The 23,043-nt window shown below is 39.4% G+C and overlaps 1 protein-coding gene across 1 annotated transcript in view; it reads left to right on the top strand.

The window, feature by feature from the left end:
- Positions 1 to 1,491: 1,491 nt before the first annotated feature.
- EIF3H (eukaryotic translation initiation factor 3 subunit H) overlaps positions 1,492 to 23,043 on the top strand; it is an 85,317-nt gene continuing 63,765 nt past the window's right edge. Inside the window, exons 1-2 of the mRNA XM_085053442.1 lie at positions 1,492 to 1,649; positions 19,739 to 19,895. Coding sequence (XP_084909568.1) covers positions 1,533 to 1,649; positions 19,739 to 19,895 — 274 coding nt within the window. The 5' untranslated portion in view covers positions 1,492 to 1,532. The remainder of the gene's footprint in view (positions 1,650 to 19,738; positions 19,896 to 23,043) is intronic.

The raw sequence follows: 23,043 nt of genomic DNA, 5'->3' as shown, positions 1-23,043 counted from the left end.
TGTGTCTGAAGGCAAATACAGACACATTTTAATATTGGTGTTGGTAAGTATGTTCCTTCCTCTCCCTTAATTAGAAATTACTGTTAACTACATTGTTGAAAAGATAAATTTTATGAAGTCACGTATTTGGCATAGTGTCTGAACAGATTTGGGGGGTTTGGTAGGGCTGCCTTTCACAGCCCATTGCATTTTTCAGAAGAATTTGTAGGGTTTGAAATTAAATTAAAAAAAAAACTCACAAAAGAGCCCCACCTCAAACAAGACAGAGCAGCAAAGCAAAACAAACTTTTAATGGAACACAAACTTTTTCCTGAGAATTGCACGAGAAGCTCATAGTTCAGGGATTTGTGTAATGTTAAGCTTTTGCACCAATGCCTCATTATTCATGCTCAGGACAGATATTCACATCGCTCCACAGCAGTTTGCTTTTTGTAACAACAGTACACAAAGCTTTCAAATCTGTTATCTCTTAGAAGTGCATCTCCCTCAACACATACAGGTTTATTAGGTGTAACTCTTCCCCAAGAGCAGAGTCTCCTCAGCCACTCTGGGAGCCCCCACTGCAGCCCAGGGCTGGCCCAGGAACAGGGCTGGGAATTCGTGTCACTGTGGCATCACAACTGCCTGAGTGGCCACGGAAATGTGCAGCTGGAGGTTCCTGGGCTGCCAGAAATGGTGTCCACTGTCAGTGGTACATCCTTCTTGCCAAGCTCTTCGTTAACCTCCCCCTAGGTCTGATATCACTGACGCACGTCCAGCACTAAACCTTTACAAGGCAACAAATAATTTTTCTTTCTAATGCCTGGACATCACTTAGAGCTTCTAAGCTGCTATCTGATTCACAGATTAAGTTTCCTTTCTTGTTGATTTGGCTTGAAAGTATACAAACATCAAACATCAAAGAACATCCTTTCTTAAAGGAATTTTTACACATTCCACATTTTGGAGCCAAAGCAGACTGTAGCCAGGTGGAGGTTGGCCTTGCCTCCCAGGGAACTAGCGACAGGATGACAGGAGAGAGAACATGGCCTCAAGCTGTGCCAGGGGAGGTTTAGGTTGGACATCAGGAGAATTTCCTCACAGAAAGGGTGATTAAACACTGGGAAGGGCTGCCCAGGGAATGGAGTCACCACGGCTGGAAGTGTTCAGGAAACGCCTGGACATGGCACTCAGTGCCGTGGGTGACAAGGTGGGATTTGGCCATAGGTTGGACTCGATGATCTGGGAGGATTTTTCCAACGAGAATGATTGTGTGGCTCTGTGGATGGGCAAGCCAGCAGGTCAGGCTCTCTGGGCCCGGCCGGTGCCGGCTGAGCCGGGATGGCACAGGGCACAGTCTGTCCTGCACACCCGGGCTCTGTGCCGGCGGGCAGACCCAGGCCCGCCATGGAGCCCTGACGGGACACCGCCGCCATGCCGGACCCCGCGCGCCCCGCCGCGTTCCCGCCCGGGGACATTTTCCCGCGCACCGCCCCGGCCGCGCCGGCGCTTCCGGTGCCGCACGCTTTCCTTTCCGGCGGTGCGGGGCAGCCATGGCGTCGCGCAAGGAAGGCTCGGGCGCTGCCGGCGGAGGGTTCGCCGCCAAGGGCAAAGGCAAAGCCGCCGCCACGGGAGACTCGGCCGTCAAGCAAGTGCAGATCGACGGGCTGGTGAGCGGAGGGTCGGGGCCGCGGCGGGCGGCGGGCGGGCGGGATGGCCGCGTGGAGCTGCCGGCGGTGGGGCGGTGCCGCGGCGGAGCGCCGAGTCCTGCCGGGAGCGGCGCTTCCCGAGGGGCAGGAGCGGCTCACGGCCCTGCCGAGCTTCCCGGCTGCGGCCGGGATCCCCCTGCTCCTCCCTGTGAGGGGAGCGGCCTGTGTGTGAGCACAGGCCGGGCTGGGCCGGAGAGTCAATTGCCTTTAAATGTCCCATTTCACCTTCCAGCCCTGCCGCCCCTGTGCTGGAGTTGCAATTTTCAGCTTCCATAGCTCGTAGTTATACCACATACCCAGAGAATTCCGCAGGGGTAGTAGGTGACAAGCATGGTGGGTTTTCCCCTCCCCGGTGGTGCTATTTGCCTTCTCTGTCAGAGCTGCCAGGACCTACTGCGTTTGCTTAATGAGAAATAAAATGAACTGACGGGTTTAAGGGACTTAGCAGAGAACAGAGCCATCCTAATACAGACAATCCGTGCAGGCCTCGAGTGGAAGAGCATCTACTAAAGTTGGTTCCTGGCTCTGCTGCTGGATCTTTTTGTGTTGGTTAATGACATGGAGAATTGATAATAGTATTATTAACACAAGGAAAAAAGTTATTTCTTAAGGTTGAAACATTGTTTGTTAGCTCATTATTTTTGCCAAGTGTCAACAGAACAGTTCAAGTGTGAAGGAAAGAGTTGGTGCCCTGGTTATGAGAAAGAAAATCATAGTTTTGAGACAAGCTTTGAATCCTGCTTGGCATTATTAGTGGCAATCCTCAGTCATTATACTAGAGTTATACAGTGAAGTAAATATTTAGGAAGAGGAAGAATGAGTTATTTGTGTGTAGTAGGTCTTGTGAAAGAGAAAACTTGAATCACATTTTTCCTGCCCTGTTCTGTTGAACTGTTTGTGTGTCTGTGGTTTTGGTACACAAAGCATTTTCAAGGAGTGGTGAAAACTGATCAGTGGCAAATGTTCCTAAAAACCCAACAGTGGATAGCAGGCTGCTCCTGCTGCAGGCTGGGGCCATACACTTTGATAACAACTGGTAAACTTGATTTATTTTGCTCCTGATTTTTCTCTGCGGGATATGTAATCTGCTTTGTGAGCTGCTGTGGATTCCAGTCAACTGTGAGTGGCCCTGATGGTCTGCTTCTGACAGTCCAGCAAATGCCTATAGTTTTTTTTTTTTTTGTTTCATGCTTTTTTTTCCCCTTGTCCTTGTGTTTTCTTCTGGTACAGCACAATGGTGCCTCTAGCATGGAGTCAGTACAGAGGAGGTGATTTACTGAAAACAGAAAGCTTTCAACTGTCCACCTCCTGAAGATGTCTCTTAGATGCAGTGCTCTCAGGACATTAGCATTGGTTCATAAACTGCCATGACAGCTGTGATGGAGAGAAATGTTGGCATAAATTTGCTTGCTTTGTAAACAAAGTGGCTTCTGTTCCAAGTCCATCAGATGTCTCACTGAAATTCTCCAGAAGTGTTTCTAATACCTTGCTGATTTAATTGTCTGGTCTGTGCCCTCACAAAGTAACAAGACTTTATCAGTCATCTCGATGTTGACCAGAGTGATTACATGATTACAGAATTCTGAATTCTGGTGGGCATCAGAGAAGCTGGCAATCTCTTTCTCTTCATTGGTGTTGCATCTCTTGGCAGTGACACAATCTTTCAAATGAGGCTGCTTTGAAAGAAAAGGCATGTTTAGGTAGGTTGCTTTTGGGTCTGTGAGTACAAAAAAGAAATGCATCTGTCTTCTCTGTATGTGAGAATGTAAAAGTATGTTTAGAAAGCTTGATATTTCAGGGGAATAGTAAAGTTAAAAAAAAGACCAACCAGTATTGGTAATGAAGAGAAGTTCTATATGTCAGGATGTTACATTAAAACATAATATGTAATGATGCAGCTATATCTACTTTTTGGGCTTTCTTTTTAAATCTGATACAGGTAGAGCATCCTGTTGTTAACTTCTTTCTTATTTTAATCTTTCATTTCTTAATGAATAAACTTAGATTGAAAATGGGTTCCAGTGTAGGTGGTCTAGTCTTTCCAAGAAATCAGAAAATGCAGGGTAAAAAAATAACCGAAAGCTTGTATTTATAATGAGCTTTTTCTTTCAGATGAGATGTAAGAATTCATGTGTTTGTTTTTGGCCACCCTGACAAAAAGATCAGATGATGAGTGTCATGTATTACATCCTGTTGTCTTTGCTTCCTGTTGTAGAAATTTGAGCAGAGATTCCATCATATTTTCTCCAGTCAAGTAGCCCAAATAAAGCTGCAGTGAGCAGGCTTGGTAAAGAGTGACTGGTGGGAAAGAACCTGGGGGTGCTGGTTAACAGCAACTGAACATGAGCCAGTGTGTGCCCAGGCATCCAGAAAGACCAATGACATCCTGTATCAGAAATAGTGTAGCCAGCAGGACAGGGCAATGATTTTTCCCCTGTATGCAACACTGGTGAGGCTGCACCTCAAATCCCATGTTCACTTTTGGGCTCCTTGCTACAAGAAAGATGTTGAGAGGCTGGAGTGTCTCCAGAGATGGGCAGTAGAGCTGGGGAAGGGTCTGGAGACAAAGTCAGGTGAGGAGCAGCTGAGGGAGCTGAGGGTGTTTAGCCTGGAGATAAGGAGGCTCAGGGGGACCTTATCACTCTCTGCAAAGCCCTGAAAGGAGGCTGTAGCAAAGTGGGGATCTGTCTCTTCCCCTAGGTGACAAGTGACAGGACAAGAGGAAATTGCCTCAGGTTGGTACAGGGCAGGTTTAGATTGGATATTAGGAAAAAGTTCATTACCGAAAGGGTGTTTTAAGTATTGGAACAGGTTGCCCAGGGAAGTGGTGGAATCATTCCTCAAAAGTGTTTGGAAAAGCATGTAGATGTGCCATTTAAAGACATGATTTAATGGTGAATACTGTGGTGGAGTTGGGTTGATGGTGGGACTTGATGACCTTAGCAGTCTTTTCTAACCTAAACAATTCTGTGATTCTGTGATTATTGCAAGCTGTCTGAAATAATTGTAAAGCAGTGCCAGAGGTGTCAATGGACCCAGGTTCATTGTATTCTAGAAACTCCTCAATGGGAACCAAATTTTTTGTAATGCAGCTGCTGAAATTAATCAGATTTGGTTCACTGATACCGTAGTCTTTTCTTTCAGTAAGGTGCAATAAATTACAAGCTATAAGCTGGTGGATTTTAGACTGTAAGAAATAAATATTCCTTTGGAGTAAATTTTTTAGGTTAACTGAAGATTCTGAATTTCTGTCAAATCGTGGCAACTTTTCTAAAATGCTTTCCTAATGAAACTTCTAACCCTACTCCACTGTCTAAAATTGCACTTATGGAGGGCTTCCTTGGAATATTTATGCATTTGTCATGATTTTAGTAGTGATATCAGGTAACATAGAAAACTCTGAAGGCAGAAGTGAACTGGTGTATCATTCAAAGGCATAAGATCTGGTAGGGTAAATAGCATTTTTACAAGATGAGCATCAAAGTTGTGTAATTCAGAAACTGAACTAATATCCAAAACTGGATACTCCATGTGGTGGTTGGGGGTTGTGTCAGACCACTAGTATGTAGATAATGGATATATGGAAACTTTTTTTTTCTGGAAAATATCAGCTGTGGGATGGGAGGTGGGGAATTCTTAGCATGGCAAGTATGCTGCTATACCAAATAAATGTTTTTATTAATCCCATTTCCCTTCAGAGTAGCCATAAGGTACTATGTTGTTAATGGGAAGGTGTTTCATTCTCTGCAAATCTTCTGCATGTAGTTTTTCTAGGAAGGAAGATAAAAGTAAAGGAGAAGAATTCTTCATCTAACTAAATTCTTAAGCACCAAAATTACTTTTTACATCTTACCCTTGCATTTATGTATACATTCAAAAAATCACACCCAGTAATGGTTTTGGAGAACAGTGTTGGCTGACTGAAAAAGGTTTGCTTGTATATGGCTCTTTCATAGCAATATAACTGGATCCTTAATTTCATGCTAAAGCATTAATATGTTCACTGCTTTTATCATTTCATTAATGGGAATGATGGTGCCTTTTTTACTCAAACACTACATATGATTTCTTTTTACACATATGTCCATTGCCCAACATTTTTACATATTGTAGAAAGTAACAAAAGTTGTGTAGGCTTCTCAAAATGCCTATAGGTTTATATTCCTATATTTTCCTAACTGCTAGTGTGGAAAGTATTAATACTAGTAAAAAATTACCACTAAACCTTAAGATATCTTTGTAAATTTATCTGTATTAATTGCAAGCCTACATTGGCCAAAACATAAATATGTTAAGGTGGTTAGAAGTTGTAGGCCTTGTCTGCATTTGTGCACCACCATGACCAGTGTGGCTATAGTGCAGATACTGCCCTTGTGTCAGATATGACTGATTTAATCAAAGATTGTTGCTTTAACCTTCATTACATTATCCGTAGTTTGGTGATGTAGTGTACCTGGTGCTTTGGATTCTTATCTATGGTGTGTAGAGGATTTATTTATTAATTTACAAAAACATAGGTAAGAATTTGTGAGTCTACATTTTTAAAAATCGCCACACATCATTATTGAATTATTTTTCAGTAGTTACTGTACTCATAACTGTGGTATTTGAGTTGTGTGTTGTTTTCTTATTAGCAGCCATTTTTTCCCTAAAGGGGTTGGATAGATTGGACTGCATCCCCAGCTGTTAATAGGGAAAGCCTAGTTAGCTTCTTGGGTGAGGAGCCCTTCAGGATGATATGTTTGATCACAGCAAATGAAATAAAAGTTACTGAAAATCAGTTTCTAAGACTTTTCTTTCATATGTTTGTTTAAGCACTTTTTAAAATGACAACTTTTGACACTCTTGAAAGAAAGCAATTAATTTCCATAGTATTTGAGTTAATTTTGTAGAACTGGTGAAGCCTGTATTGAACTGGCTGAAAACTCAGAGGTTTCTTAAGTTGTGAATATTGTGCTTTTCCTAGCATTTCTTGTGGGTATTTTTTTCCTTCTTTACCCTTTCTGAAGACTTTGCAAGAGTGCATAGGTGGTGTGTTCTACCTGTTCTTTGTAGAGTTTCTTGACATTGCAGAACTCTAGAACAGTATTTTAGGATATAACATCCTTCAGGCTGTATTGTATTTTATGTGTCTTCCAAAGGAATTAAAATGGAACTTTAAGTTGAAGTTTAATCTTCTTGTCTTTTCCTTGACCTGTTTCCCTAAAAAATTATGTCAAATTATGCTGGCTCTGAGAGTTGGTGTGTGAATTGAATACTGTCTTGATGTATTCATGGATACCTTGAACCATGGAGAAGACAGAAGAGCTTTGTTTTATATTCTATTAATCTTCATGTGTTAACAATGAGTTGCATGAACCCAGAAGGGAACTTCTGACATATAATCTGTGCTTAAATTCTGAAGAGAAAACATTAATGTGTGCTGGTAAGTTGAAAGGGCAAGAACCTCCTTGGAATATAACCCTTTTCAGGCTTAGTGAAATGTGTTGAACTGCAGTGGGAAAAGTACCAACACTGTGATGGTCTGAGAATGCAAATTTCAGTGTGTTTTGTCAGTGGATAGCAGTGGATACTTGCTAACAAAGCACAACTTTAAATGATTTGTGAGAGTGCATTGGTGCACTCAGCATCTCCTAAGTGTCATGGTAAGTGTACCCTAGTGAGGCATTCAGAACTGAAACATCTGGTATCGCTTCATACCATGAAACTAGTGTGCTGACAAAAGGAGTTAATCTAAATGTGGAGGTGGCTTAAATGTGTTGAGCAGTGTTACACTTCAAGACTTTAAAGGGGGAAATCTTATTTCAAACAGGCTTTTTTTTTTTTTTTTCGCTGTGTGCAAAGAGAAATAATGTGTTGCCCTTTACACTGCTGTCATTAGCAGTTAAAGTTCTCGTTGTTCTTTGTCCCTCTTATGTGCATATTGAACTGCTCTCTGGCATGGTAATTGTGTATTCATAGCTTCTGTGAAAACAGTAGATCGTGTTCTTCTGATTCCTATTTGGTTGTGTTGATACTGAGGACAAGAGTATTTCCACCAGATACCTTTCAAATAACTTCCTGCCTTCTGCCTTAGTGCCTTCCTGCCTTAGTGATGAAAACGTTACATCTAAAACAGCATATAATAATATAATAATCATTACCTTTGTGTCCTATTTGGTGTTAACTTCCACTCTGTGCGTTGGAAGGTGCCAAGTGATGGCTTTGTTGCTGAGGCAGTGCATTATGTCTGCTTGCATACTGAACATTGATAAATGTTCTCCTTTGGTTTTGGTTTATTGTAAGAGAATTAGCAAAGAGAATGAGCTTTGCAGCTGACGTTTGGTGTGGTGTAGGTGAGGGAAGTGTGCATGGAACTGCAGGCCCTGGGGAGAAACCCAGCAGGTACAGATCCTGAAAGGCCCTTGGTACTATCTATGAAATGAACAACTCCTACATCCTATTCAGTCTTGGGACTTTTTCTTCTACCTTTTAAATAAATCTTACAGACCGTACGAAAGGCCTTGTAGAAAGAGGAGCAAACCTTCTATTTTTTCCCCCTAGCCTTAGAAAAAGGGTGACATATCTTTGACTTATTGTTGCTATAGAACTTTATCATTAATCTTTCATCACGAGTGATATTTTGTGGATATGGTTACTTTGGGTGTTGTTTTTCCATATTTACACACAAGCTCAAAATACCTTCTAAGTGATGGCACAGTTTTGAGCATGCTGTTCTTTTATATTATTTTTAGTCTTCCAACAGTATTAAGATTGCAGAGATGTGATACTGGCTTTACCAACAGTGTGTTGCAGTTTAATTAGATTATCACTTAACAGAATAATATCAGCTCAATGGAAAGTAAAGGAATTGTTAATGTACCAAATGGAAAAAAATCAGGCTGGTATAATAAATATTCTTGTTAGTATTTTGTATGATTATTCAGTGATCTAAAACCAAGACAATAGAGCTTATTATAATGTCTTTTGTAATGTGCATACATAAGGTTACTTCAGCATAAATGTGGGAATATTTTTGAATGACTTGTATGTGGATATTAATTTCAGATAAGCACTCTATTAATTTCTTTTGGCTTAATCAAATTTTAAAGTCAATAGAGAGGCTTATTTACTCACTGGAGTTTGAAGATACACCTGAATTTTGCTGTATGCCTGCAATAACAGGCTAATTCTGTTTTATAAATACTTTTTTTTCTGGAAAGTGAGGGTTAGGACGTTGCGTTGAGAATGTAAGACTTGTTGGTCTTTGCCTTTGTTCTGCTCGCATGTTGTATCCTGCTTTGCAGTGTGTTTGCTGCACATCCTTCCTGTTCCTTGGAGCCCATATCTGTGCAATAAGCAATGTGTATACGTATTCCTGTTAAGCAGGTGTTCTTTGGTGTTTAGGAATTTGCGGATGTAAATCACTTACTGACATTTGAGGATTTTTTAATGCATACCTGAGAAAAGTGTGCAGTCTGACAAAATTCTTCATCAATGTAGGGCTGAGCTTTGAGTGCTTAGGACTCGGGGGTTTTTATTATTATGTTACTATCAATGCAAAAAAACCCTATTCTAAAGCTTTTTAAACTTTTTATGAGACACAGGATATTTACTGCAGCTGTCATCACTCCTTGGGAACAATTTGAAAGCCATACTGCCTTCTCCATTGGCACTCTCAGTGATAAAATTAGCATGGTTGTTTTTAATCTCGTTGTCACAGTAGCTGTTATTGGAAATGGAACTCTTCTGGAAGTGATTTTCATGTAGCAGTGTTCAGATGTTGGTACAAAGGCAAATCTCTGTTTGAAAGATGGGGAAGCTGAAGCAATAACTGAGGTTCATAGTTTGGGTTTTTTTCCCCTCAATTTTGTACTTCCAAGTCAGCAGGAAAACTGAGACTCCATCCAGGCTTGGTTCTCTGGATTGCACTAGCTGTTACTAGGAGGATCTGTCTCTGTTGCAGCCCCTTAGCACATAACCAAGTGTTTGCCAGAAAGGCTAAGTGTTTCAATGTGGAAAAAATTGTTGTGCAAAAGGTTATAAATTATTAAGATGATATGAAAGTCATGTCCAGTATGGATTTTACTGGTTACTTGGAAGCATCTGTTGAATGGATATGGAAGTCATGCTTTAAAGACACACCCTTAAATAGTATATTTCAGTTTTGTTGTACAAGGTATGTTTTTTGAGACAGATCAGTAGTCTCAGATGAGCCCCCACTCCCTCCTTCCCTTCTAGGTCTGCTCTACTTTTCTAATCTTTGAAGGTCAAATAGATAAGGATAACTGTCTTGCAGTTTTTCTTCAGCTTCAAAATGGTAACAGTCTGGCACAATCTGATTAAAGAATAGGCTTTTAAATAAAGTTGCTACTGCTGCTTTTGGCTGTCATCTTTAAACCTTTTTATAGGAAGCTGCTAGAAGTTGATGCTGAAGAAAACCTTATAGTTGTAATACACTCCCCACTTGGTGAGCACCACGAATTTTGAATGATGGTGATTCACTAATACACAGAACATATGTATCAACTGTATGTTGAAGCATAAATGTAAAGCTCTGGTGTTTTGAGCAGAAAATGTTGAAACTGTGCCTGCATCTACCGCTTCTATATAATTTCCATATGTTGTGCTCTGAAGGACGATATTCATCAGCTTTGATTCTTGAAATGATGGCTAGATATTGATTTCATTAAAAATAATAAATATGAATTGTATTGGCAATTTACAAAAACTGTCTGCAGTACTGAATGTTTTCAAAAGTTCTTGTTCAGTGAGATTTGGGAAATAGAAGAAATAATATACTAAGTAGTCCTAGGGAAGTGCTCCATCCCACTTGTAATGAGCAGAATTTTGGATGTTAATCTCATTACATCCCTATCGCTGCCTCCTGACAGTGTGCTAATAACATCTAATGCCCTGCCACTCGCAAGATTGAGGTCCTGGGGCTGTCTTACAGAAATGTTTCTACAAGAAAGTGATTCTGCAGTGCCTGTGGCCTTGACAGTTTCCATGGGAATGTGCATGAATCCATGTACTGGGAAATGTGTTATGAAACTTTGTATTGTGGAGAGCTACATTATATCAGTGTGTGAACACAGCAGTGGGGAATTTAAATACACGTCTAATGGTGCATTTTTGCTTACATTGAGGCAATATTTAAAGTGTACCAATGGCTTTTGATTAACCCTGGAGATGATTGTTAACCTGAACTGCTGTAAAATGTAAATGTAGTGGGACAAAAACGAAGAAGAGATTGGTCTTTTTGGTAATGCACACCTTGATTAACATTCAGTATTTTTCTGTGTTTTAATAACCTTTGCTTTTCTCCACTGTTTAATTAGTTTTTCCTTTGATGTACTGCAGTTTGTATTTAAGTGCTTCCCTTTGCAAGAACAAGCAGCTCACTTGGATATGAGTAAATAAATGACTTAAACAGGTATTTCATATCTACAAGACATTAGCTGATGAACATAAATTCCTGGCAGAGGCAAGGAAAAGCACAGCCTATGAAAAACCAACATGCCTCTAACCAAAACCCAATAATCTTCCCTTTTAATGTTGTACTTGTGCAGAAACAGGCTCAGTGTCTGTATTATTTCAGTTCCTCAGTCTGAACACCACTTACCTGTGGAGTCTTGTCTCAGTTTGTCTTTTCCATTTTATATTTTAGATATTAACCAGTTTTAGTTCTAGGTATTGAGAAATGGTCTATTTCATGTTCTGTGTCTGGTTTTGTATGAAATCAGTGATTTTTGTAATTTGAGGTAGCTTTTTTAATAGGCTTTGATTTTTTTTTTTTTTTAATCTTTGTGACTTTGAAAGTATCCCAGTAATAGAATGAGTGAGCAGCTAACCCATGTTTGCAGCAGCTGAGCTTGCTTCCAGTGAATAGTGTGTGTGTCAATCACTTGGCAGTGTCCATAGGAATCTGGGCTTGCACTGTGGGAACGACCACCTTGGCTGGGAGCTGGGGCTGGTGGAATGTGCAGCCAGGCTGTGTCACTGTAGGGAGGCTCTCTTTTTGTTAGACTGGCTTTCCCTCTTGCTTTTATGGAAGTTCTAAAGCTTTTGAATCACAGCAGTTTGGAAATAACTCTTCATTAAAAGAGAAACAAAGCAACTGAAAGAGCAGGTACTTTAGAAGTATTTTCTGTGGGGCATTTTCGGTGGTGGTTGAAGCTTTGCTTTTAGTTTGTGTTGAATGTGCTGCTGAGCTACATATAATCTGTGCAAGAGAGTTCAAAAAGTGAAAAATGAACTGAATATCTGCTTTTTCTAGACTAAGCTCCAGGGTAAATGAGGTACAACTTTTCCAGCCATGCCCCAAACAGTGCACAATAAGCAGTTAATGCTCAGGAAGAAGTGATAAAGTGCTTCTTGGCCTGTCACTGACTTAAAATTGTGCTTTAAGTCAGCCACTTACTGAGATAAAATGCCAAGGTATGTTATATCTGGCTTACTGCTGTATATGGATATTATCACCTTCTTCATCCTATTGGAAAAAAACCCCAACCAAATGCTAATGGAAAGTGAAATTGCTATAAGCAGGCAGTAATATGGAAAACCATGTAGAGTCCTATGATTACAGGGTGAAATGGTTCCTAAAGCAAGCAGAAGTGAAAGAAAGTACTTGTTAAATCAATAATCTGTTATGATTTGGGTAGTTTTCTTTAGCCTCATCTACATATTGTGGAACAGGAAGGTTACTGATGTTCCCTCTCGCAGTTAAGTCATCTGAAGTCTTGAGGCTTGCAAAGTAACCAAGTGTTATGGTACCAAGTTACACCCACAGAACAAAAAGCTGTGGATCCTTCTCATGTGCTTCCTAATACTAAAAAATATAATAAAGAAGCATGTAACATCATTCCCCTCATAGTTCAAAATGGACCATTTTCCATTCAGTTTAGCATGGATTTCCATAATGGTTCAGTGCTGAGGACCTACATGAGACAAAACTGATAGACTGCTATAATTTATAATTTCAGTGTGAAAATATATGTAGTATCCTCTGCTTGAAGCCCACCTCAGATCAATACACATTGTTCCTTGTTGAATTTGGGCTCAGCTCCAAGAAACTTCCACCCGTGTCAAAAGGAGATTTTGATATTTGCACCTGATTGAGATGGTATGAAATGGCATGCATCATTCTGTTATGCTTCCTATATAATTATTGTTTTTAGGCCCCAAATTTCTGTCAAGTTCAGAAATAAGATTTTGACATCTGGTGTTGAATTAGCTGTTGAGTGACATGAAACGTAAGCTTACTATTCCAAGAACTGTATTTACAAAGGCTTTATAAATGTTGGTGTTTAGGCTCTAGCAAGTCAAGATAAAGGTAAATTATTGTGGGGTGTTTGAGGTCTTCTGTCCAAAGGATGACTGCTACACTTGCTAGATAAAACAGTGAGGGCTAAGGCTTGTTATTTCTGAAGTTGCTGTTCAACATTTTTCTGAAGTTACCTTGCCTTTAAAGTCCACTCAGTCTTGTCCTTTTGGCCTTAGATCTTTTGACAGAATGTTTAGATTAAGCATATTTTTGATTACTTCTCAGGGAATTAAAATAGTTTTTTTTGGTTTTTTTGGCCACCAAACGTAGTTAGGACTGAAGATATCTGCCAAAACAATTACTTTAAGATGTTGAAGGTCTTAATGGAAAACTATTTTAAATTTTTTTCTTTTACTTCTCCTGAGATAAAATTGGTCTAACAGCTTTAAGAGCTTTTATTCTAAAATGAAGTATCAAGAAGAACAGAAAAAATGTCTAGACATCCATTGTGTCAGGAATGGTCAAAAATGCAGTTCTGTTCAATAAGAGAATCTAGAAAAATACAAAGATCTCTGCAGATGAGCTGAAATACGCGTTTAAGTGAATTCTGTGTTTATCAGTAGCAATTGTCTTATTTCTTGAGATTAGTATCATGTTTTAAATACAGTTTCACCTCTAATCTTCAGTTTTATAGAATGGTTTGGGTTGGAAGGGACCTTAAAAATCATCTAGTTCCGGCCCCCCTGTCATGGGCAGGACACCTTTCACAAGACCACCTTGCTCAGAGCTCCATCCAGCCTGGCCTTGAATACTGCCAGGAATAGGGGGCATGCACAGCTTCTCTAGGCAACCTGTGCCAGACCCTCACCACCCTCACAGTTAAGGATTTTTTTCTAATATCTGATCTTGAACCAGTCTCTTTGAGTTTGAAGCCATTCCCTCTTGTCCTGTCACTACATGTTCTTTTAAATCCTCTCCATTATCCTTGTAGGCTCCCTTCAGGTGCTGGAAGGCCACAATCAGGTCACCCCAAAGCCTTCTCTCTTCCAGACTGAATAACCCCAAATCTCTCAGCTTTTCCTCATAGTAGAGGTATTCCATCCCTCTAATCATCTCGGTGGCCTTCTCTGGATTTTCTTCAGTAAGTCCATGTTCTTCCTGTGTTGCAGACTCCAGAACTGAATGTACCACTGTAGGTAGGATCTCATCAGAGCGGAGTAGAAGGGGCAGAATCACCTCCTCAACCTGCTGCCCACACTGCTTTGGATGCAGCCCAGGACACGTTTGGCTTTCTGGCCTGTGGGTGCTCATTGCTGGGTCATGTCCAGCCTCTCACCCACAGCACCCCCAAGTCCTTCCCGGCAGGGCTGCTCTCAATCTGTTCACCCCCCAGCCTGTGTTGGTACCAGGGGTTGCAGCACCCAGGTGCAGCACCTTGCACTTGGTCTTACTAAACCACATGAGGTTCCCATGGGCCACTTCTTGAGCTTGTCCAGGTCCCTCTGGACCCATCCTTCAGGATTGTCAACCACGCACTCAGCTTGGTTTTGAACTCATGCCATGACTTTATGTGATTGCAGGTCTTGTGCCGTGAAGGTTCATATCCAGCACCTATGAGACCAGGGTATCAACCTGTTGATTTTGTGCTTCTGACATGTTACCTGTCACAGTGCTTTCTAGAACCCATTTCTTTGGACTGCACTGATTAAATTGTAATTTTTTATGTGTGTCCATAAACATCTGTCTCCTTAATCATCTGGAGGAGAGCGTTATGTGTATCAGACATATGTTTTCTTACTCTTAATAGTTGCAATGATATCTTTAATTTACTTCAGAGTTCCTTTTCTCCTGGCAGGAGAGTTGAGAGTCTCTGTTATTGTCTTATCAAGTGGTGCTATAGCCAGGAGACAGATCAGCTCAAGGCAAGTTTTTGCTTGGTCAGCTTCCAGAACTTGTCTTTTGTAAGAGTAGGATAAGCACTTATCTGTAGCGTGTCAAAACCTCATCTGAAGTATAAAAATGTTAACATTGCTCATGTTTCATGATATCTAGTTTTTTTGCATTTTTTCCAGGTCTTTGTTTAAAAACAAAGCCATTCCATGCTTACTTGAGGATTTCGAAAGTGTTTAATTAAATTTCATTTTTGCATAGCTAGTAGGTTGTTTCAGCACAGCACCAGTTACAGATTTGCTTTTGGTGCAGGGTGACCTGGGGAAGGAGACAAGGACACTAAATTAGAGTAGAATGTGTTATGTCTTTATGTGGCTATGAATTGCTAATAAAGGACTTCAACTCTTTATCGAGAGGTAGCATATATGCATTTTATGTGTGTCAAGTAGATGTTGATTCTAGGCATCTGAGGTTCACACAATTGCCTGAGTCATTGTTAGTAATGACTAACGTTTAGGTTGATCCATTTACAAAACTGCATTGTCAGTTCTCTCTTGAATTTGGTGTATGCTAGGAGTTTAAGTAAAATTGCTCATGCTGGAACACTCAAATATAAAAGTCTTTGGTTTGAGTTTTAAGATTTGTATGGAGAAGGCTCCATATGTGATATGGATATATTCATTATTAGCAGTCATAGCTTCCAAGACCCTTTTGCCAAGCTAAAAAATATTGATCACCGTTTCAGTAATGTTAAATACTGAAAGGATGTGAATGTTGTGGCACCTTCCACTTCAGTGCTGAAACCAGCTACATAACATAGAGTTATTTAGACTCCCTATCCTCTTCCCCAGATGCTGGCGATTGATGCTAGTGGTTGTGACCACAAAGCTTTCTTGGGTGGCAAAAAATGTTAAGCATTTAAAAAGATATAAATACTTAATTTAAGACTGTAGATCAGTATGCTACATCATGTATCCTGTGGGCTAACAGAAGCGCTCTCTTGTTTGATTTCACATGCGTAAGACACGACACAGGTACTGGAAATCTGGTTTCAGTGTGGTGACATTCAGCTCTCTGGAGCACTGCCGTAAGTGAATCCTCCAGGCTTTGATTTGCTGTTGTTTCTCTTTAGATAAATGCAGAAATGTACATCTTGGTATAGTCATGTCCCTACAGTGGGATCTTCCCAGAACCCCCCAAAGGCTCACTTCAGTTGAGGGCTCATGTTACACGTATTTCTGTAATGAGGTACAAACTTTTGAAATTAACAACTGTGATGTCGGGATGTAGCCAAAGTTAAAATTTGGCAGTACGCAGTTAAAATATGTATCTTTGATGTTCTTAATGGTTTCAGAATGGCTTTTTAATTTTTTTTAAATTTTTTTTTTAGTATGACTTCATTCTTAATGTTTGAGCAGTGCTTTGAAGATTTGGAGATTAGGAGCACTGCAGAACTCCAAGGTTTTTTTCTTTTTTTGTTGAGCATTAATGGTCATTGAAATCTGACAAGTGGCTACTCCAAGTGGTTAAATTACTTTGGTGTTTTGAACACTAAATTTACAAGGCTGGGGGACTCTTTGAGTTTTATTTAGGAGTTACTTGTATATCCTTTTCTAAACAGTCATTATGTACCTGAATATTTCTTACATGCTAATTTACTAAATCATTCTGCATATAATTATTGACTCGTGTTCAGGGTATTAGAGTTTAGAAATCTGAGGGGTTTTTGTTGTTTTTGTTATTTTTTATTTATCTCCTAAAGAACATAACCTTTCCTGGCTGGCCAGCTGCATTACTTAAATAACAGTAGCAGTTGAATGTGGTTTGGTTACTGTTAATTTTGTGTAGCTATAGCATAGCAGTGAAGGGTCTATGGGTATTTAAAAACAATCATAGCTTGTACAAAGGGGCATTATCTCCTATTAGGGGAATAATTGGATGGGAATTATAAATGGTGTTTGGAAAGTGAGTCAGCACTGACTGAAAGATGCTTCTACTGGTGTTCATTTAGATTTCTTTGGGATTTTTTTAAGTGTTGTTTGGAAAAATTGGTATTTTTCAATGTGCTGTGTTAATTGCATTATTTATATTAACATATCTTACCTTTATTTTCAGACCAGTACAACTACTCTGATTCTGTTCCAATGCTTCACAAACATAACATATTTTGCTTTTAGGAAACATCTAGATACAAGTTAGTGCTGATTTTTCTTGGGTGTGTGTGGTTTATTCAGTATGAAGTATTGATTTGTACATTCAATAAGAAATGTCACTGCTTTGGTATTTGCATAGTGGTCAGCTCTTCCTGCTGTATCTAGACTGGCAAACAAATGGAAATGACATTTTTAGTATTGTTCTGCTTTACACCTGAAGATCTCTTTTTAGTACTGAACACAAGTTTCAGAGCACATTTCCTGCTTGGTCATATGGTAGCATTTTGATGGCAGGTTTTTCCATTGGAGTTGAAGAGTCTGCTGTACAAAAGACTGGTGTCTTACGTGCTAAATAAAACTGTCCAGAACAAAGAACAAAGTGAAAACAAGAATCCTGTGTCATTGGATGCATCTTTTTATAAGTGATGTCAGTAGCTAATGTATTTTCCAGTGCAGCCACAAACACAAACTTCTGCAGTGCCCTAATGGTTGTGAAATTTGGAGTATTGTATTCTTGACCTTCTCTGCTCCCTTTCTCAACTGTTACAAACCAAGGCTGCAGGTAGGCCTAAATCCCTGGGGCCTGTGTCTCCCTGGATAATGTCTGTTCTGGTCTTCAGGCTGGAGATTGAAAACTGCAGACTTGTGTAATAACTTCATTGTGTATTGGGGTATTTGGTTAACATTTAACAGCTTTGAACTCCTAGTTCTCTTTCTCTGAAAAATCACTGGTACTCTGTGACAGCCCATGCTTGTTTCATTTGTGGCTGCTTTCTGTGAGCAATTATCATCAGAAATGCTGCAGCAAATTGGCATCGTATCACAAATGCTCCTGGAATGAAATCAAACAGGCAAACAGTATTCACATTAACAGGGACAGTCAGTGTGCAAAGAGCTCAAGAGAAAATGAGAAAAAATACTGGAAATGGTGAAGCTTACAAGGCTGTAAAGATGCTGAGAGTAGTTGTATAGTAGACAGAGAGCTTCTCTGTGCTTTAATCTGGCAGGTTAGTTATGGATTCCATGACTGTGGAAGACAGGGTTTATGGCAAATATGAGATAAACCTTCACTTTACACTGAATGCAAGTTGAATAATATTTATGTGCTGACTCTGTGGTACATTCATCTTCTGCATCCAGGTGATCTCAAACTGGTGGTTGCTGTACTGCTTCCATCACTGTTCAATGCAACTTCAGTGCCCACTGATCTTAATTTGCTTACTGTTTTCCCGTGAAATGAGATCTGTATAACCAAAGTATCTCTTTGTGTTTCTGCTCTGTAGACCTGTTTTAACAGATGGGATAAAAAAGGTGTGGCTGCAAAGGACTTGAGTGACAGATGTGAATGTGTATTGGAATGAAATGTTGTTTTCTACCTATGGTGGAGAAGCTTCAATGCGAGTATATCTAGATGCAAGAGGAGGCACCAGTGAGTGTACTGTAAATAAACAAGGAATCAGTGGATGTTAGTCTGGTTTGATACTTAAATCCAACTTGGAAATAGGTATTTCTTTTCAGTTTTACCCTCTTTGCCCTGCCTCCAAGTAGGCTGTGTATGAAGCTCGTTTTCCCATTTTAGCCCAAGAAGGAAGTGTATTTTTAAATAATTTCTTTCCTAGTCTCCTTTCTCTTCCATTTAACCTGTATTGTGGTACTTTAATGGTGTTTTACAAAAAGTGACATCTGCTAATCAACAAAGGAGAAAGCTAGTGACAAATACATGTTTCTGATGTATAAGTATGAACTTCCTTTTTTTTTCCCCCTCCCCTGTAGAATGTACACTAAATACCAATACTTAGACAAAATCTTTTCTAAGGATGGTTGAGCTGAAATCTGTTAAACTAGTCTGTTTGCCAGAAGACATTAAAGTTGTATTGCTTTAATGAAAACATAATAATCAGACGTTTTCTATTGCATTTTGAATGGATGGATTAGGGCTTAGTAAAATAAACCCCATTTACACTGGACAAAGCATAAGTTCTTTCAAATCTATGTTTGTGATTAGTGTCTTACCTTATTTTAGTTCTTGTTGGGTATAAAATGTTATTTAAGTATGAAGTGTTGCTAGCAAGTTACTGGCTATTTTTGAGTGGCTTTGTTCATACTGTTCCAATTTACAGTGTCATCTCATGAGAATTATTCATTGTAGCATTCAGATTTAAGGAAGGAAGTGGGAATTGTTAAAAATATTATGAGTAATTTGTGCATTTTTTCTCTTTGTTTTAGCATTGATTCTTCTTAAATGCCCTGTGACACACCATTCACAACATATAAATTGAACTATCATCTGAAGTAAAACTGCAGTGAGATGTACTTTGGAAGATTAATGCAATTGAAATTTGATGTGGTCTGCACCTTCTAAAAAACCCCTGCTAGTTTCTGCATAGTTTAAGATGTTTTGTTAGTTTCTTGTGCACAGTTTCCCTCAAGAGGGGGTTTATTGGGCCTGCAAGATACTGTTAAAAGCTCACAGTTACAGCAACAAGCTAAAGTAAAAAAGATCAATATTTAATTTTAGAATGGTGTTTCAGAAAATTGGTTTAGAACTGCATTTTGATGGTTCATTTAATGGTCTTTCTTTTCTCCTATAATATTAGGATGGCTGTCTGTTCCTCAGACTGTATTAAAACTGCTGATGCTTAAGCCAATAGCTAACTTGGTTTGCTGCTCTAATCTGTGTAACAAATTTAGAATTCCAGATACATACTTTGAGGACAAAAATAATGCATTGCATATTATAATTTTATTGTTTTGTGTTTTAGGTTGTGTTAAAGATCATTAAACATTACCAAGAGGAAGGACAGGGGAATGAAGTGGTCCAAGGAGTGCTGCTGGGTCTTGTGGTGGATGACAGACTTGAAATCACAAATTGCTTCCCTTTCCCTCAGCATACGGAAGATGATGCAGACTTTGATGAAGGTAATAGTTATAGTTTTATAAAACTTAGGCTAAAAAGAAAATCTGTATGGACTAAAAAGGACGTTTTTCCCTCACAGTGAGCAGAAGCTTGTATGTACTTGGAGAGATTTTTTAATGTGGCTTGAGGTGTCAGCAGATTAATTACAGTGCCATCCTGGATATGCAACTTAAAGCTTGTCAGTATAAGGGAAGTTACAGGGATGAATATTGTATTATATAGACACATTTATTTTAGGATAAGACTGTCCACACAGGAAGCTACATTAGTTTCCTGTCCATAATTCATAATCACTTTAAAGCTTTTTATGGAAGTGGCTGTGTGTATGTGTGTGCATACATACACATCTGGATATAGCTTGGCACATAGATTGCCTCTCTGTGGATTTATTTGTATGTGTTAAGTACTCATTGAAAGCCTGGGGAGCAGAGCTTTGTAAGTTTTGAGAGGCTTTGGGTAACTTGAAGTCTGGGTAGCCATTTTGGTTCTCCAAGTGATTTGGGAAGTAGCATGGGTGGTTTCTATTTGTCTCAGTGTTTTGGTGCTGGTCCTAGTGATGTTTTGTTACTGAGTTAGTATGTTAGTTAGGTGTTAGTACATACTAAGTTAGTATGATTGGCTTGGCACAGAATGACATCAAATCTATAAAGCAAACTTAAAAGGCTTACAGTTCTAATCTTGGTACTACAAGTATGTGTGAATGTATTTAATGATACTAGTAGAAAAACTTAATTAGGGCTTAAAGAGAGAGTGAGTTTAACTTCAAGAGTAACTAAAGAGGCAACATAGTCAAAGTAGTTGCATCTATTGGTTCTATCTATCTTGATAATTCAGATGGAGCAAGATTGCTTAATCTGCAAGTATAAACTGCTTTTTCTTGCTTATAATGAGATTAGGTATTACTAAATTAATATTTTATCTTATAACAAAAAAATCTAAAAATCTTGGACTCTGCTTTTATAGCAGATAATTTTAAGAATTCTTTGCAACTTGGTAAGGTTTTGTAGCTGTTTATTACTTTGTGGGATTGTAGCGGCTTGAAGGAAAAAAAAGTGCTAAAAAGGAATCTTAACTATCCTACATGATGTTTGAGTCAGAACTGTATTTTATTAAAGCCTAAAAAGTGTTTTAAAGATTCCTTCTCTCCTAGAGCTCTTCAAAGGATTGAAGTAATCTAAATTCTTAATTGGACCCCCATGCTTAATTTTTTCTGTAGAAAATGGCTGAGTTATTTCCATGTAGCTGATAGGAGAGCAAGTACTGAAACGAATTTCTCAGTGTTGAAGATGGATTCAGCTCCCATGCTGAGCTGTAAGCCTGTGATCTGGTATGCAGGGTTCAACTGTTCCTGTTTGGGAGAAACTTCATTCCAAGAAAGTGATTTTTGGTACCAGTCTTTTCTTTTTTTCCTTTTTAAGCAAATGGGCAATAATCCTGGTATTAAGTAAGGTCCAAAGGCAAAGCTTCCCCCACCTGGACCCGTTGGCTTTTCAGCTTTCTGTTCCCGTGCTGTGGGCACAGAAAGCAGAGCAAACTCTAGCCAGAGTGGGAAGTGAGCCTGTGGCAGTGAGGCTGATGCTGCCTCCGGCAGTGGTGGGGAATCTGCAGCCAGGTCAGGGGAGCTTGCCTGTGCTGAACCCTGTGAACCAATTCAGGAGGATTTCCCATTGGTTTCCATCTTCCCTAGCCTCTACTACATGGATCATAGAGATGTTGCTTCTGTATTCTTCTTGGTAAAATACAGCTAAATAAAGTGAACTGTTTAGGAAATGCAAAGCGCTCATGTTCATTCTGTGTTCCCTTTACTAGGGGTCTGTTCAGCCCTTTAACCTATGTGGTAGAGCCTAGGGAAGACAAAAACCTAAACAAAATGGCTCTTGAGGTTGCCAGCTTCAGCCTTAAGTATCTTTTAGGCTCCACAGAGTTGTTTTCTGTCTTGCCAATGTGAAAAACAATAATGTTTTATAAATACCCTGTTTGTTTTCCCTGGAGGTGTGTTTCCCTATGCAAGCATCCTGCCAGATTTTCAGAAGATTCTTTTTTCTTCTAGATGCAGATAATTCAAGTAGAGAAATCTCTTGTTATGTGCCAGAATGTTAAAATTCAGGATGCTAAAAACCAAAGAAAACAAGGCACCTCCTTCCCCCATAGACTTGTGTGTTACTTCAGTACCCTGTCTGGCTTTATATCTTTGCACAAATTCAGGCCCAGAGATAGGGAGGGAAGATATAAGGGCCTTGGCACTTCAATGCTGCTGTCACACGGAATAGTACTTAATGTTGTGCTCTTTTGTCACGATGGTGTTGTATTTTGTTCTGCCTTAGTGCAGGCCTTAGTGGTCTCGAGGTGATTGTTGTTAAGAGAATTAAGCTTTTGTACAGGAGGGTGATATTTGGGCAAACAAACTGTTGGATAATTGGCAAGACACGTTTACATGTTTTCCTCTTTTAAACTGTGCAAATCTAATATAAAACACATTGTTGAGGGTGCTAAGAAAATATCCTTAAATTGAACTTGAAATAGGTATGCATGACATTTAAGAATCAGTTTGATAAAAATATATTTAAACTTGCTTGCAACAACCATTTCTTCAGATATGCTTAGTTATTCTTTTGTTATGGTGCCATTTTGTCTCTTGCTGCTAATGCCTGAGATAATATCAAATTTTGACTATTTGCTGTTACAGAATTCTTTCAAAAATTAAATTTTTATTTAAAAAAGCATATCTAAACTTGTACTTTTAGTGCAAGAACATTTTTAATACAGCTTGAGTTGGACTATTTTGAAAACTACAGAAGACACAAGAGGTGTTTTTTAGCTTCAAGTAATTCTTATTGCAAATCTGTGCAGGCTGTCCACCATTTATGAATCCACAGGTGTTTTTCATCTTAGAAAGTTTCTCCTGCAATGTTGTCTTCCTCTGATTCCTTTTACAAAGTGTAATTTTTTTGGTAAGATTTCCTGTCAGGGAAGTCTTAAACACTTAGGTTGGCCTGTTGCAGCATGAGATTTTTAGTGGGGGTGAGAGGGTTCAACCCTGCTCTCTGTTAGAAATCTGTAGGTGAAGTTTAGTTGATGATGTGTGAGCTAATGGAGGAAAATTGCAGAATTGTTGTTGAGTCCTCAGCAAAAGATGCTTCAATGTGAATG

The sequence above is a fragment of the Lichenostomus cassidix genome, chromosome 2 (assembly GCF_008360975.1).
Source record: "Lichenostomus cassidix isolate B80296 chromosome 2, HeHo_3.0, whole genome shotgun sequence".
NCBI lineage: Eukaryota > Metazoa > Chordata > Aves > Passeriformes > Meliphagidae > Lichenostomus > Lichenostomus cassidix.
This window is presented reverse-complemented; position numbering and strand designations above follow the sequence as displayed.